Source organism: Hyla sarda, chromosome 8, assembly GCF_029499605.1.
Source record: "Hyla sarda isolate aHylSar1 chromosome 8, aHylSar1.hap1, whole genome shotgun sequence".
Classification (NCBI taxonomy): domain Eukaryota; kingdom Metazoa; phylum Chordata; class Amphibia; order Anura; family Hylidae; genus Hyla; species Hyla sarda.
In genome coordinates, this window is record NC_079196.1 from 26,183,325 (window position 1) to 26,198,629 (window position 15,305).

The 15,305-nt window shown below is 42.4% G+C and overlaps 1 protein-coding gene across 7 annotated transcripts in view; it reads right to left on the reverse strand.

Moving 5' to 3' along the window:
- The window catches only part of LRP1B (LDL receptor related protein 1B), a 1,569,499-nt gene that overhangs the window by 524,984 nt on the left and 1,029,210 nt on the right, over window positions 1-15,305 (reverse strand). For all 7 annotated transcript variants that reach the window (XM_056534716.1, XM_056534714.1, XM_056534720.1 and 4 more), the window contains 2 exons: window positions 8,185-8,359; window positions 3,553-3,647 (listed from right to left, as the gene is read on the reverse strand). In XM_056534716.1, coding sequence (XP_056390691.1) covers window positions 3,553-3,647; window positions 8,185-8,359 — 270 coding nt within the window. The remainder of the gene's footprint in view (window positions 1-3,552; window positions 3,648-8,184; window positions 8,360-15,305) is intronic.

The following is a 15,305-nucleotide window of genomic DNA, read 5'->3' on the forward strand; positions in this document are numbered from 1 at the left end:
CCCCCCAAAATTTGAAACCCAATTTCTCCTGATTCAGAAAACACCCCATATGGGGGTGAAAAGTGCTCTGCTGGCACACTACAGGTCTCAGAAGAGAACGAGTCACATTTGGCTTTTTGAAAGCAAATTTTGCTCTGGGGGCATGCCGCATTTAGGAAGCCCCTATGGTGCCAGAACCGCAAAAAAAAAAACACATGGCATACCATTTTGGAAACTAGACCCCTCGGGGAACGTAAAAAGGGGTAAAGTGAACCTTAATACCCTACAGGTGTTTCACGACTTTTGCATATGTAAAAAAAAAAAAAAATTTTTACCTAAAATGCTTGGTTTCCCAAACTTTTTACATTTTTAAAAAGGGTAATAGCAGAAAATACTCCCCAAAATTTGAAGCCCAATTTCTCCCGATTCAGAAAACACCCCATATGGATGTGAGAAGTGCTCTGCTGGCGCACTACAGGTCTCAGAAGAGAAGGAGTCACATTTGGCTTTTTGAAAGCAAATTTTGCTCTGGGGGCATGCCTCATTTAGGAAGCCCCTATGGTGCCAGAACAGCAAAAAAAAAAAAAACACATGGCATACCATTTTGGAAACTAGACCCCTCGGGGAACATAACAAGGGGTAATGTGAACCTTAATACCCTACAGGTGTTTCACGACTTTGGCATATGTAAAAAAAAACATTTTTTTTACCTAAAATGCTTGGTTTCCCAAAATTTTTACATTTTCTAAAAGGGTAATAGCAGAAAATACCCCCTAAAATTTGAAGCCCAATTTCTCCCGATTCAGAAAACACCCCATATGGGGTTGAGAAGTGCTCTGCTGGCGCACTACAGGTCTCAGAAGAGGAGGAGTCACATTTGGCTTTTTGAAAGCAAATTTTGCTCTGGGGGCATGCCACATTTAGGAAGCCCCTATGGTGCCAGGACAGCAAAAAAAAAAAAAAAAAAACACATGGCATACTATTTTGGAAACTAGACCCCTCGGGGAACGTAACAAGGGGTAATGTGAACCTTAATACCCCACAGGTGATTCACAACTTTTGCATATGTAAAAAAAAAAAAAAATGACCTAAAATGCTTGGTTTCCCAAAAATTTTACATTTTTAAAAAGGGTAATAGCAGAAAATACCCCCATGATTTGTAACACAATTTCTCCCGAGTACGGCGATACCCCATATGTGACCCTAAACTGTTGCCTTGAAATACGACAGGGCTCCAAAGTGAGAGCGCCATGCGCATTTGAGGCCTAAATTAGGGACTTGCATAGGGGTGGACATAGGGGTATTCTACGCCAGTGATTCCCAAACAGGGTGCCTCCAGCTGTTGTAAAAGTCCCAGCATGACTGGACAGTCAGTGGCTATCTGGTAATACTGGGAGTAGTTGTTTTGCAACAGCTGGAGGCTCCGTTTTGGAAACAGTGGCATACCAGACGTTTTTCATTTTTAATTGGGGAGGGGGGCTGTGTAGGGGAATGTGTATATGTAGTGTTTTTTACTTTTTATTTTATTTTGTGTTAGTGTAGTGTTTTTAGGGTACAGTCGCACGGGCGGGGGGGTTCACAGTAGTTTCTCGCTGGCAGTTTGAGCTGCAGCAGAAAATTTGCCGCAGCTCAAACTTGCAGCCGGATACTTACTGTAATCCTCCGCCCATGTAAGTGTACCCTGTACATTCACATTGGGGGGGGGGGGGGGGGGGGGACATCCAGCTGTTGCAAAACTTCAACTCCCAGCATGTACGGTCTATCAGTGCATGCTGGGAGTTGTAGTTTTGCAACAGCTGGAGGCACACTGGTTGTGAAACACCGAGTTTGGCAACAAACTCAGTGTTTTGCAACCAGTGTGCCTTCAGCTGTTGCAAAAGCTACAACCCCCAGCATGTACGGACAGCGGAAGGGCATGCTGGGTGTTGTAGTTATGCAACAGCGGGAGGCATACTACTTTGGCTGGGGATGCTGGGGATTGTAGTTATGCAACAGCTGGAGACACACTGGTTTGCTACTTAACTCAGTGTGCCTTCAGCTGTTGCAAAACTACAACTCTCAGCAGTCACCGACAGCCAACGGGCATGCTGGGAGTTGTAGTTATGCAACCAGCAGATGCACCACTACAACTCCCAGCATGCACTTTAGCTGTTTGTGCAAGCTGGGAGTTGTAGTTACACAACAGCTGAAGGTACACTTTTCCATAGAAAGAATGTGCCTCCAGCTGTTGCAAAACCATAAGTCCATGCATGCCCATAAGGGAATGCTGGAAGTTGTGGTGGTTTGCCTCCTCCTGTTGCATAACTACAGCTCCCAGCATGCCCTTTTTGCATGCTGGGAGCTGTTGCTAAGCAACAGCAGGAGGCTGTCACTCACCTCCTGCTGCTGCTGATCGACGCTACAGGTCAGTCCCGCCGCCGCCGTCGCTCCTGGGGCCCCAATCCCAACATTAACGCCGGGGATCGGGGTCCCCAGCACCCGGGGTGCACGTCCCGCACCCGCTCACGTCCTCCGGAAGAGGGGCGGAGCGGGTGCGGGAGTGACACCCGCAGCAGGCGCCCTCATTGGTCGGCCGGGAATCCGGCCGACGAATCAGGACGATCGTGAGGTGGCACCAGTGCCACCTCACCCCTGCAGGCTCTGGCTGTTCGGGGCCGTCTCTGAGAGACCCGATTGACCCGGAATCGCCGCAGATCGCTGGACTGAATTGTCCAGCGATCTGCGGCCATCGCCGACATGGGGGGGCATAATGACCCCCCTGGGTGATATGCCGCGATGCCTGCTGAACGATTTCAGCAGGCATCGGGCACCGGCTCCCCTCCGGCTAGCGGCGGGGTGCCGGGAATGGACAGGACGTACTCCTATGTCCTCGGTCCTTAAGGACTCGGAAACGGGGGCGTAGGAGCACATCCATTGTCCTTAAGGGGTTAAAGGATATATTGTAGAGTATATTGTAGAGTATATTGTAGAGTATATTGTAGAGTATACTGTATTGTAGGAATACTGTAGAGGAAAAAACTTATCCCCTATGTGAAGGATAGGGGATAAGTTATAGATTGCAGGGGGTCCGACTGTTGGGTCCCCCGCGATCTCCATATGGGGTATCAGCAGTCCACAGGAAGGGAGTATTCTGTCCCTGCATGACGCGGCGGCTGACACGCCACCTCCATATATCTCTAGGGGTTAAGTTATTTTCCACTACAGTATTCCTTTAAAGACTGGTTTTGTTCTTAAATTCTCATCTATGTCAGTGGTTTCTAAACGATGGCCCTCAAAATGTTGCAAAACGACCACTCCCAGCATGTCCGGACAGCCATTGGCTGTCTGAGAATGCTGGGAGTTGTCGTTTTGCAACATCTTGATGGCCACAGTTTTGAGATCACTAAGGCCTCTTTTACGTTTCCTTCAGGTTCCAAAATAGAAAACTCCTTCGGCAATTCAGTCGAAACGACAGGAGTTTAACAGAGAAAAAACATTTGCACTATTTTATTGTTCTAAGCTAAACTCCGGTGAACTACTATTATTAATATCTTATTGATATTGATATAATTTAGAAAGGTGGAATGTATTTACCAACAGGTTCTTTTTGATTCTGAAAGAGGATCTTGCTGTTGCTTCCATCCATATTTGCCATATTAATGCTGTTTCCATCCATCCAGAATATCTTCCTTTACAAGAGGAAAAAAAAAATGAAATATATTATATGACAGAAATACACACTGAGCATTTCACAATAGTCAAAGTTGATATTTGGACGGAAAAGTCCCCTTGTTAATTACATTATTATTGCTATAATTATTATTTTATTTTTAACCAAAACTTCTGTACTGAGCTTTTTAAAGTTATCTAAAAGTCAATAAAAGTTAAAAGAAAATGTCTCCTTTACACACTTAAAGGGGTTATCCAGAAAAAAAACTTTTTTTATATATATCAACTGGCTCCAGAAAGTTAAACAGATTTGTAAATTACTTTTATTAAAAAATATTAATCTTTCAGTACTTATGAGCTGCTGAAGTTGAGTTGTTCTTTTCTGTCTAAGTGCTCTCTGATGACACGTGTCTCGGGAGCTGTCCAGAGTAGAAGCAATTTCCCATAGGAAACCTCTTCTACTCTGTGCAGTTCCTGAGACAAGCAGAGATGTCAGCAGAGAGCACTGTTTCCAGACAGATAAGGACAACTTAACTTAAGTAGCTGATAATTATTGGAAGGATTAAGATTTTTTAATAGAAGCTATTTAGAAATATGTTTAACTTTCCGGAGCCAGTTTCAGGAAAGAGTTTTTTTCCTGGAATACCCCTTTAATGGGAATCTGTCAGTTTTCAAGAGTCACAACTCCACCCATGTGACCAGCATCAGTGTAGTCTTGTGTTCTCATTGGTTTTACTTTTAGCTAACTTTAAAAGAAAACATATTTTGCGATTAAAACACATCCCATTCTGCCTCTATATCCTACTTATTCTGTCTCAACAATTTAGTACATTCAAGGCTAGCTTTGTGCCAAATTGGATTATAAGGGGGATATTTATTAAGCTGTGCTTGACAAAAAAAATTGGGCAAAAGTAGCATTTTTTTTTTGGCATAAGCATTAGCTGCAGAAAAAAACATGCAACTATTTTGTGCCAGGCCTGGCAAGTGGATGGGGCTTGCAGCATTGTGGTTTCACGTAGAGGGGGTGTGGTTGCGTCAAATTTGTTACGATTATGGTAGTGATAAATCTCCTCCTATGTTTTGGTGTTCTTTTGCCACAACAATAAATGAGACAGAGATTACAATATACACAGCCATGAAATTGAAAAATAAAAAAATACATTAGTACAAGGTAAAAGACAAGAGGGGAAAAAGGAGCAGAAGAGAGAAAAAAAGGGAACATTCTTGTTTCGTGCCTCCAACCCTCCTACCAGAATAGGATTCAAGAACACAAAAAAATCTAAGGCAATAGAAGTCTGCTCAGTGCCTACTACAGATCCAGTTTCATGTTCATTCTTTTGGGCAAAATCCACCTGGAAAAGCCAGTCAACGGGACATTGAATTGCACTGGTTAATTTATGCGCAGTGCAGATTCGCTGATGGAATAAGCAGGAAATTCCTCTCTAAATTTCTGTAGTCTGTATGGGCCCTAAGAGGTCAGGCCCTCAAGAGTTATTTACTGGGATCATATTGATTTGTACTCTACTGAGGCTTTGTAAACATTCAAGTAGCGCCCGGCAGGTTTGGGAAAAAGTTTAAAAATCAGCAGATATTTTTTTGTTGTTTGCAGTAGCCAACCACAGTTTTTTATACAGCTTAAAAATACATGTCTTTTTTTCAGCTTATTGTATGCCAAAAAGGCCAATCTTTCAGAAAACAGTCGGAGAATCTAGCTTTACGGTGGTAGCACTTCACCCCGTCAAGTCCAAATATCTTGTGAATAGAGCCTTTACTTAAGCTTTTTTCCTTCCACCCGTAATTTGCCATAGCACTCAAAACAAGAAAGGACTAAAAGGCTTTTTTCCCCCCAAACCTTCTATTAAAAAACACTTTTAAATGTTGCATAAAACCTACTACAATCAGCAGCGTGACGGAAGGTCCGCTCCTAACCTGAGTGTTTTATTTAGTTGAGTCATAGAAAGAATCGGCGATACACTCTTGTACAATTGCAGGCTCCCTTGTTCTTCGAGACATTTGTTAAATCTCAGTTATGCAACTTAAATATTGTTAAGGTTACATTCTGACAAATGTCAAATAATTGCTGTTGAATTTTCTAAGAGCTGAAAAAGTAAAACGTGCATTTCGATGTAAGGGGAAAGAACTTGCTATGGTATTGTCAAGGTCTCCCTTAGAATACAATGCATTATAGCTAAAATAGGTTTAACAATGGGGATGTTAAAGCCATAATCACCTGCATTTGGGGTTTCTGGAACAAGAATAGAAAAATACGTAGGTGGCCAAATATTTGCATTTTTTAGCCAGGAAACAAGAAGAATCCCTGTTATTAGTGGGTGTTTTATAGGTAGTCGGAAATAGCACGAGCCAAGTAGAAAAGTGAAGGTTTTTGTTAAAGTAAAGGCAATCCATGACTGGCACAAGGACACATTTAAAAAGGCAAAAAAAAAAAAGAAAAACCCTTTCATTAAAATCCTACAAAACATCTGAATCTTAGCATGCGAGAACCATCACGAATAATGATCTATTCAGCAAACAGACATTAGGAGGATAGAGATCTCATTGAGAGTCAAGTACAATTTTGACATGTGATAATAAGTCAGGAATAGAACCAAAAAAATCAAGAATTACTCTTCAAATATCCATCATTACGGAAAAAAAAAAAAAGACATCAAACAAGTCAGTATTAATTATATAATGCACCAGATCCCTCATTTAGAACAAGGGTAAAGCTCATTAATTGTGACTCAATGACAGATCATCAAAGTTGCTAAAATGTCAAATAGAAAGTCTTGAAACACGTATCGGGTGATGCACTTTTTCTTTGAAGTTAATTTTTTTCTAATAATTAATTTTTGCACCTTAGTTCTGCTCTCTGGGTAGAAAACTTCAATCAATAGAAGTATTTGGAAGCAAGGGGTGTAACATATTTTTAGCTCATCAGAAAGCCAAAAATATTCCATGTTATGGGCACATAAATAATGCATCACTAGTTGAGTTTCATGTGAGCTGTAGGTATATGATATAAATTTGCACCCCCTAGTGGTGGGAGAAGGCACCTAGTTTTTTTTTTTTCAGTATTGGGCTAGTGATATATTGTTAGCGCGACAATGGAGATGAATTGTATTTAAATTTTACAGATGAAACCGAGCTGCAATGGCTGGGGCCAGGTATAACTCCAATCTTAGCCATTCAAAGGGGAGTATGCCCCTAGACATCTTATCCCCTATCCAAAGGATATGGGATAAGATGTATGATCGTGGTGCATGGAGAATGAATGACGGGAGACCACAGCTGTCATGATCCCTCCATTCAAGTCAATGGGTGGGGCGTGACGGCTGTTTACTTCTGCTCCACAGTGGTCACGCACCCTCCCATAGTCATGAATGGATGGGGCATGACAGCTGTGGTTACGTCACAAACACAGAAGCCCTAAGCCAGCATTCTAAACATAAATATTCAGAATGCAGTGTTGCCGGCCCCGAGAATGTGGGGGTCTCTGCGGCCAGCCCCCCCCCCCCTACCCCACATGCATCATCTAAGTTGTTAGAAAGAGGGGGCTTTCACTGTCAAACTTCAAGTACTTCAGGTATGAGCTTTTCTGCTCCCATTGACAACCCCTTTTATGGCAAAAATTAGCTGGATATATGTACTATTAAGCACTATGAACACCATAAAACCAAACCCAAAGCACAGTGGAAGAACTCTATTATGGTATCCCCTTAGCACAACAAAAAAAACATTGTAAGTAACCCCAAAAGGGTTCCATTAAAAGGGGATCAAAATACAAAAGACAGAAGCGCTCCCAAGTATGACATCTTCAGCATTAAAATTACAAGTAAGTGAGCCAAGGATGAATTCACCTAAAACGGTTGTGAAAATTCCGGCACAACACATATCTGCACTTAGTCATTTAAGGCTGCTGCACATTCCTTCTCACGCTCCCAAGCGTGAATAATAGATTCCAATACCTCTCCACCTTCAACGGAGGATAATAGGCTCTGCCAGTAAGGGGATCCAGAAGTGATAATAGAACTTATTTTATTAAAACATGCTACGCGCTGCAAAACCAGACCTGTTTCGCAACGCGTAACATGTTTTATTAACATGAGTTTTATTATCACTTCTGGATCTCCTTACTGTCAGTGCCTATTATCCTCCGTGGAAGGTGGAGTGGTATTGGAATCTATTACAAGGGGACTTTGTTCACTTTGGATGCTTCTCATTAAAAGAGGCTCCCAACCATATAATGATCACTGGTTTTCCTGCTGCTAGGACTTCCAGCAATCAGTTGCAACAGGTGGCGGAAATCTGCAAGAAAGTGTTCATTTACTCTGCAGCACCACCACAGGAGAAGTGAGGTATTACACAGTGTTTACTGAAATCCATAGAATGTTTGTTGAATGAACAGACATCTTCAGTCCTCCAGCACAAGACCAACCCACTGTAGCTGCACTGCCCTCTAAGTAACACATAGGTTTCCTTGTATAACAAGTTGTTGTTGAGGTTAAACATTATTTTCTATAACATCTTTATAGAGCAGTGAAGATAATAATACTTTACCCCCTGATTGGGTGAACGGCTAAGCTCTGAGCCTTATCAATCCCATGAATGACTGATGTCTTCAATGACCCATCCAATCTGGCCACATTAATTTGAGTTTCGTCAAACTCGGAACTAATCCAGTACAAGTTACGAGATACCCAGTCCACCGCCAGTCCTCTGATACTATGGAGATCTGTAACACAGATAAGAACATAAAGAGAGAATTATAACCTCGGCTAAGTGAAGATGTTCCTGCACAGCTTTCATAAAATTCAATTATCACTTTATTGTAACCAAAAGAATCTACACGACTGAAATCTTATCCCCTATTGGCTCTTTGGGAGGACATCAATAATCATTAATGTCTTACAGCGAAGGAAGCTCAAATCCTCCAGCAATAATTATCATTAACTTACACTTACGGTCAATAATAATTCACTGGAATACATGGGGGGAAACAATAAAGCCGCGTCCTGTAGGCTCCGGCCATGCAAATTAAGACAGGCGATTTAAGCACTTTGGGTATTGCTTAGAAATTGTTCTGTCAAAATTCATGTTCGCACAGCGAAAGCCGAACGACCGTATGGGGATGGAAATGTGCGTCGTCTCTAATAGCCAAGATTGCAATAGCCATGGTAAAGACACAAGGAGCATTACTGGAGGCCATTTCTAAATGAATACCAAACATGATATACAGTGTTTTATAACTATGCATATTGTTATATAATGTCATATCATAGAATGCAAATTGGAATAGTGGACCCCCTGCTGGAAAATTCAGGGGAGATTAGATGCCGCTGCACGATTTACAATTCACACATTGCAACTGGAAATTGCATTATATGCAATTCTCTAAATCATTCCATACATTATCTTGTTTGAATTGTTCCTTTTACAAGTAAAATGAATTCTGATTTCAGCGGGGGCGTCACTACCAGGACAGTGAGTGGCTGCTATGGGTCTCAGTGGCTGAAGGACTCTCAGAGGTGAGGAATAGTGAGGGATTGCTGTGTATGATGGCGGGCAAGCAAGAAGTTGAGTGTATGCACATAGGGAACTAAGACAAAAACCTACAAATATCAAATGCTTTCCATTTTGGTGAACTCAATTTTGAGCCCTTTACGCAGGTTTCTCTATAAGGTGATTACCTAATGTGACTCATTACACCTACTGCATGAATACAGTGCAGTGGCTAAAAGATGATATTTGTTACACTACACACTTCAGTAGTCATCAGTAAATCCTTCTGTACTTATCATAATGTCCATTAGCACACTGACACAGCCCTATATAAAAGGCATACTCCAGTTAAGGAAAACTTATCCTCTATTGCGGTGGGTCCCACCACTGGGACCCCCCTGATCTTCTGTATGGTGCTCTGGCTTTCCTCATGCACAGAGTGGTAGTCGGGTCAGCATGTGCCCTCCCTGCTTCTCTATGGGGCAGCAATTGTGCTGTACTCGTGTATCTCTGGCTCGCCCATAGAGATGCATGGAGGGGGTGTGTCAACCACCGCTTCATGTATGAGGAGAGCTGGGGTGCCAGGCAGGAGATCATGTGACATCCAAGTGGTGGTATCCCCCACAATCAGACATTTATCTCATATCTTTAAGTGGTAATAACTTTGAACTGCTCTTACCTGGCAAAGTGATTCAGTCATTGTTTTTTCGAGACATATTGTACTTTATATTAGCGGAAAATTTGTGTTGATACATGAGGTGATTTTTGTGAAAAGCTCTAGAATATTGTGAAAAATTGGAAAATTTTTCTTTATGTTTGAAACTCTCTACTTGTAAGAGAAATAGTCATGCCAAATAAATGTAGTTATTAATTCACATCCACAACATGTCTGCTTTGTGTTGGCATAATCTGTTAAACATTCTTTTACTTTTTTACCAAGGCTTATATTGTTATGAGCAGTTTTTCAAATTTTCTACAAAAGTCTAAAATCATATTTTTTGGGGAACAATAAAATTTGGAATATATATATATATATATATATATATATATATATATACACACACACACACACACATATATATATATATATATATATATATATATATATATATATTTATAAACTTCTGTACAACAGCTCCTCCCTAGTGTCTAGTGCACAAAACATGCAGTTACAGGTTTAGGACACTAGGGGGTGCTGTTGTACAACAAAACACCTCCTCTAAAAAAATAAAATAAAGAGGAAGTGAAAGTGAAACTAAAGCATGCCGGTGGGCACAGCGTTGGCAGCTCGGGACGGGTAAGAGACAGGGGGGAAGGGGGACGGGTAAGGGGCACTGGGGTCTCCTAGCAGAGCAGTGTGTGTGTCCTGATTTCTGTGATCGGAACACACACACTGCGCTCCTCAGGATTTTTCTGTGTGAAACGCTGCCATCAGCTAGTCAGATTTGACTAGCTGATAGGAGCGATCGCTGTGAGGGGGGGACGAAACCCCCCTAGGTCCCGAGGCAAGATGGCTGGCTATCAGTGACCATCAGCCACCATCTTACCAGGTGCGGTGGGATGCCGCGAGTATCGGCCAGTATCTGCATGACGTACATGTATGTCATGGGTTAGGAAAGGGTTAAAGGGGTACTCCGGTGGAAAACTTTTTTTTTTTAAATCAATTCTTCCAGTACTTATTAGCTGCTGAATACTACAGAGGAAATTATCTTCTTTTTGAAACACAGTGCTCTCTGCTGACATCTCTGTCCATTTTGGGAACTGTCCAGAGCAGCATATGTTTGCTATGGGAATTTTCTCCTACTCTGGACAGTTCTTAAAATGGACAGAGATGTCAGCAGAGAGCACTGTGCTCGTGATGTCAGCAGAGAGCTCTGTGTTTCAAAAAGAAAAGAATTTCCTCTGTAATAGAAGTAATTTACAAATCTGTTTAACTTTCTTGCACCAGTTGATTTAAAAAAATAAATAAAAAAGTTTTCTACCGGAGTACCCCTTTAACTATGAGAGACATAATGACAAAAAAATCCAAAAAATCACATTGTCTGATTTTTAAAGAATTTGTTTGCAAATTATGGGGGAAAATAAGTATTTGGTTGCCTACATAAAAGCAAGATTTCTGGTTCTCACAGACCTGTAACTTCTTCTTTAACCCCTTAAGGACTTAGCCCTTTTTTACCTTAAGGACTCGGCCGTTTTTTGCAATTCTGACTACTGTCACTTTAAACATTAATAACTCTGGAATGCTTTTACTTATCATTCTGATTCCGAGATTGTTTTTGTGACATATTCTACTTTAACATAGTGGTAAATTTTTGTTGATACTTGCATCCTTTCTTGGTGAAAAATCCCCAAATTTGATGAAAAAAATTAAAATTTTGCATTTTTCTAACTTTAAAGCACTCTGCTTGTAAAAAAAATGGATATTCAAAATATTTTTTTTTTGGGTTCACTTATACAATATGTCTACTTTATGTTTGCATCATAAAATTTATGAGTTTTTGCTTTTGGAAGACATCAGAGGGCTTCAAAGTTCAGCAGCAATTTTCACATTTTTCACAAAATTTTCAAACTCACTATTTTTCAGTGACCAGTTCAGTTTTGAAGTGGATTTGAAGGGTCTTCATATTAGAAATACACCACAAATGACCCCATTATAAAAACTGCACCCCCAACGTATTCAAAATGACATTCAGTAAGTGTTTTAACCCTTTAGGTGTTTCACAGGAATAGCAGCAAAGTGATAGAGAAAATTCTAAATCTTCATTTTTTACACTCGCATGTTCTTGTAGACCCAATTTTAGAATTTTTGCAAGGGGTAAAAAGGAGAAAAATTTTACTTGTATTTGAAAGTCAATTTCTCTCGAGTAAGGACATACCTCATATGTCTATGTTAATTGTTCGACGGGCGCAGTAGAGGGCTCAGAAGGGAAGGAGCGACAAATGTTTTTTTCGGGGGCATGTCACCTTTAGGAAGCCCCTATGGTGCCAGAACAGCAAAAAAAATTACCCACATGGCCTACTATTTTGGAAACTAGACCCCTCGGGGAACATAACAAGGGGTAAAGTGAACCTTAATACCCCATAGGTGATTCACGACTTTTGCATATGTAAAAAAAAAAAAAAAAAAGCTTGGTTTCCCAAAAATAAACATTTTTAAAAAAGGGTAATAGCAGAAAATAACTCCCACAATTTTAAGCCCAATTTCTCCCGATTCAGAAAACACCCCATATGGGGGTGAAAAGGGCTCTGCTGGCGCACCACAGGTCTCTGAAAGCAAATTTTACTCTGGGGGCATGCCGCATTTAGGAAGCCTCTATGGTGCCAGAACAGCAAAAAAAAAAAAAACACATGGCATACCATTTTGGAAAATAAACCCCTCGGGGAACGTAACAAGGGCTAATGTGAACATTAATACCCCACAGGTGTTTCACGACTTTTGCATATCTAAAAAAAAAAATTTACCTAAAGTGCTTGGTTTCCCAAAAATGTTACATTTTTAAAAAGGGTAATAGCAGAAAATACCCCACAAAATTTGTAACACAATTTCTCTCGAGTACAACGATACCCCATATGTGACCCTAAACTGTTGCCTTGAAATACGACAGGGCTCCAAAGCGAAAGAGCACCATGCGCATTTGAGGCCTAAATTAGGGACTTGCATAGTGGTGGACATAGGGGTATTCTACGCCAGTGATTCCCAAACAGGGTGCCTCCAGCTGTTGTAAAACTCCCAGCATGCCTGGACAGTCAGTGGCTGTCTGGAAATACTGGGAGTAGTTGTTTTGCAACAGCTGGAGGCTCCGTTTTGGAAACAGTGGCATACCAGACATTTTTCATTTTTATTGGGGAGGGGAGGGGGGCTGTGTAGGGGTATGTGTATATGTAGTGTTTATTTACTTTTTATTAAATTTTGTGTTAGTGTAGTGTAGTGTAGTGTTTTTAGGGTACAGTCACACGGGCGGGGGTTCACAGTATTTTCTCGCTGGCAGTTTGAGCTGCGGCAGAAAATTTGTCGCAGCTCAAACTTGCAGCCGGATACTTAAACCTCTGTAAACCTCCGTCCTTGTGAGTGTACCCTGTACATTCACATTGGGGGGGGGGGCATCCAGCTGTTGCAAAACTACAACTCCCAGCATGTACGGTCTATCAGTGCATGCTGGTAGTTGTAGTTTTGCAACAGCTGGAGGCATACTACTTTGGCTGGGGATGCTGGGGATTGTAGTTATGCAACAGCTGGAGACACACTGGTTTGCTACTTAACTCATTGTTTCACAGCCAGTGTGCCTTCATCTGTTGCAAAACTACAACTCTCAGTAGTCACCGACAGCCAACGGGCATGCTGGGAGTTGTAGTTATGCAACCAGCAGATGCACCACTACAACTCCCAGCATGCACTTTAGCTGATTGTGCAAGCTGGGAGTTGTAGTTATACAACAGCTGAAGGTACACTTTTCCATAGAGAAAATGTGCCTCCAGCTGTTGCAAAACTATAAGTCCCAGCATGCCTATATGGGAATGCTGGGAGTTGTGGTGGTCTGCCACCTGCTGTTGCATAACTACAGCTCCCAGCATGCCCTTTTTGCATGCTGGGAGCTGTTGCTAAGCAACAGCAGGAGGCTGTCACTCACCCAACAGCTGCTCCTGCACACAGGTCAGTCCCTCATCGCCGCCGCCGCACCTGGGGCCAAGATCCCAACAGGGACGCCGGGGTCCTCTTCCCGCACCCGATCACGTCCTACGGAAGAGGGGCGGAGCGGGTTGTGGGAGTGACACCCGAAGCAGGTGCCCTGATTGGTTGGCCGGTAAACCGGCCGACGAATCAGGGCGATCGTGAGGTGGCACCCTCACGGCTAGAGACGGCCCCGATCAGCCAATAATTCCGGGTCACCGGGCCACTGGAGACCCAATTGATCCAGAATCTGCTGCAGATCGCTGGGCTGAATCATCATGACCCCCCTGGGCGTTATGCTGCGATGCCTGCTGAACGATTTCAGCAGGCATCGGGCACCGGCTCCGCTCCAGCTGGCTGCGGGGGGCCAGGAAAGCTGATGACGTACTCATACATCATGAGTCCTTAAGGACTCTGAAAGTAGACGTATGAGTATGTCCTCAGTCCTTAAGGGACTCCTAAGGTCTCCTCAGTCCTCCACTCGTTACCTGTATTAATGGCTACTGTTTGTTATCAGTATAAATAGACCTGTCCACAACCTCAAAAAGTCACACTCCACTATGGCCAAGACCAAAGAGCTGTCGAAGGACAAAAGAAACAAAATTGGAGACCTGCACCAGGCTGGGAAAACTGAATCTGCAATAGGCAAGCAGCTTGGTGTGAAGAAATCAACTGTGGGAGCAATTATTAGAAAATAGAAGACATACACGACCACTGATAATCTCCTTCGATCTGGGGCTCCACGCAAGATCTCACCCAGTGGTGTCAAAATTATCACAAGAACGGTGAGCAAAAATCCCAGAACCACACGGGGGACCTAGTGAATGACCTGCAGAGAGCTGGGACCAAAGTAACAAAGGCTACCATCAGTAACACACTATGCTGCCAGGGACTCAAATCATGCAGTGCCAGATGTGTCCCTTTGCTTAAGTCAGTACATGTCCGGGCCCGTCTGAAGTTTGCTAGAGAGCATTTGGATGATCCAGAAGAGTATTGGGAGAATGGCATATGGTCAGATGAAACCAAAGTACAACTTTTTTATAAAAACTCAACTTGATGTGTTTGGAGGAGAAAGAATGCTGAGTTGCATCCAAAGAACATCATACCTATTGTGAAGCATGGGGGTGGAAACATCATGCTTTGGACCTGTTTTTCTGCTGAGGGACTAGGACGACTGATCCATGTAAAGGAAAGAATGAATGTGGCCATGTATCGTGAGATTTTGAGCGAAAACCTCCTTCCATCAGCAAGGGCATTGAAGATGAAATGTGGCTGGGTCTTTCAGCATGATCATGATCCCAAACAAACCGCCCGGGCAACGAAGGAGTGGCTTCATAAGAAGCATTTTAAGGTCCTGGAGTGGCCTAGCCAGTCTCCAGATCTCAACCCTATAGAAAACCTTTGGAGGGAGTTGAAAGTCCATGTTGCCCAGGGACAGCCCTAAAACATCACTGCTCTAGAGAAGATCTGCATGGAGGAATGGGCCAAAATACCAGCAACAGTATGTGAA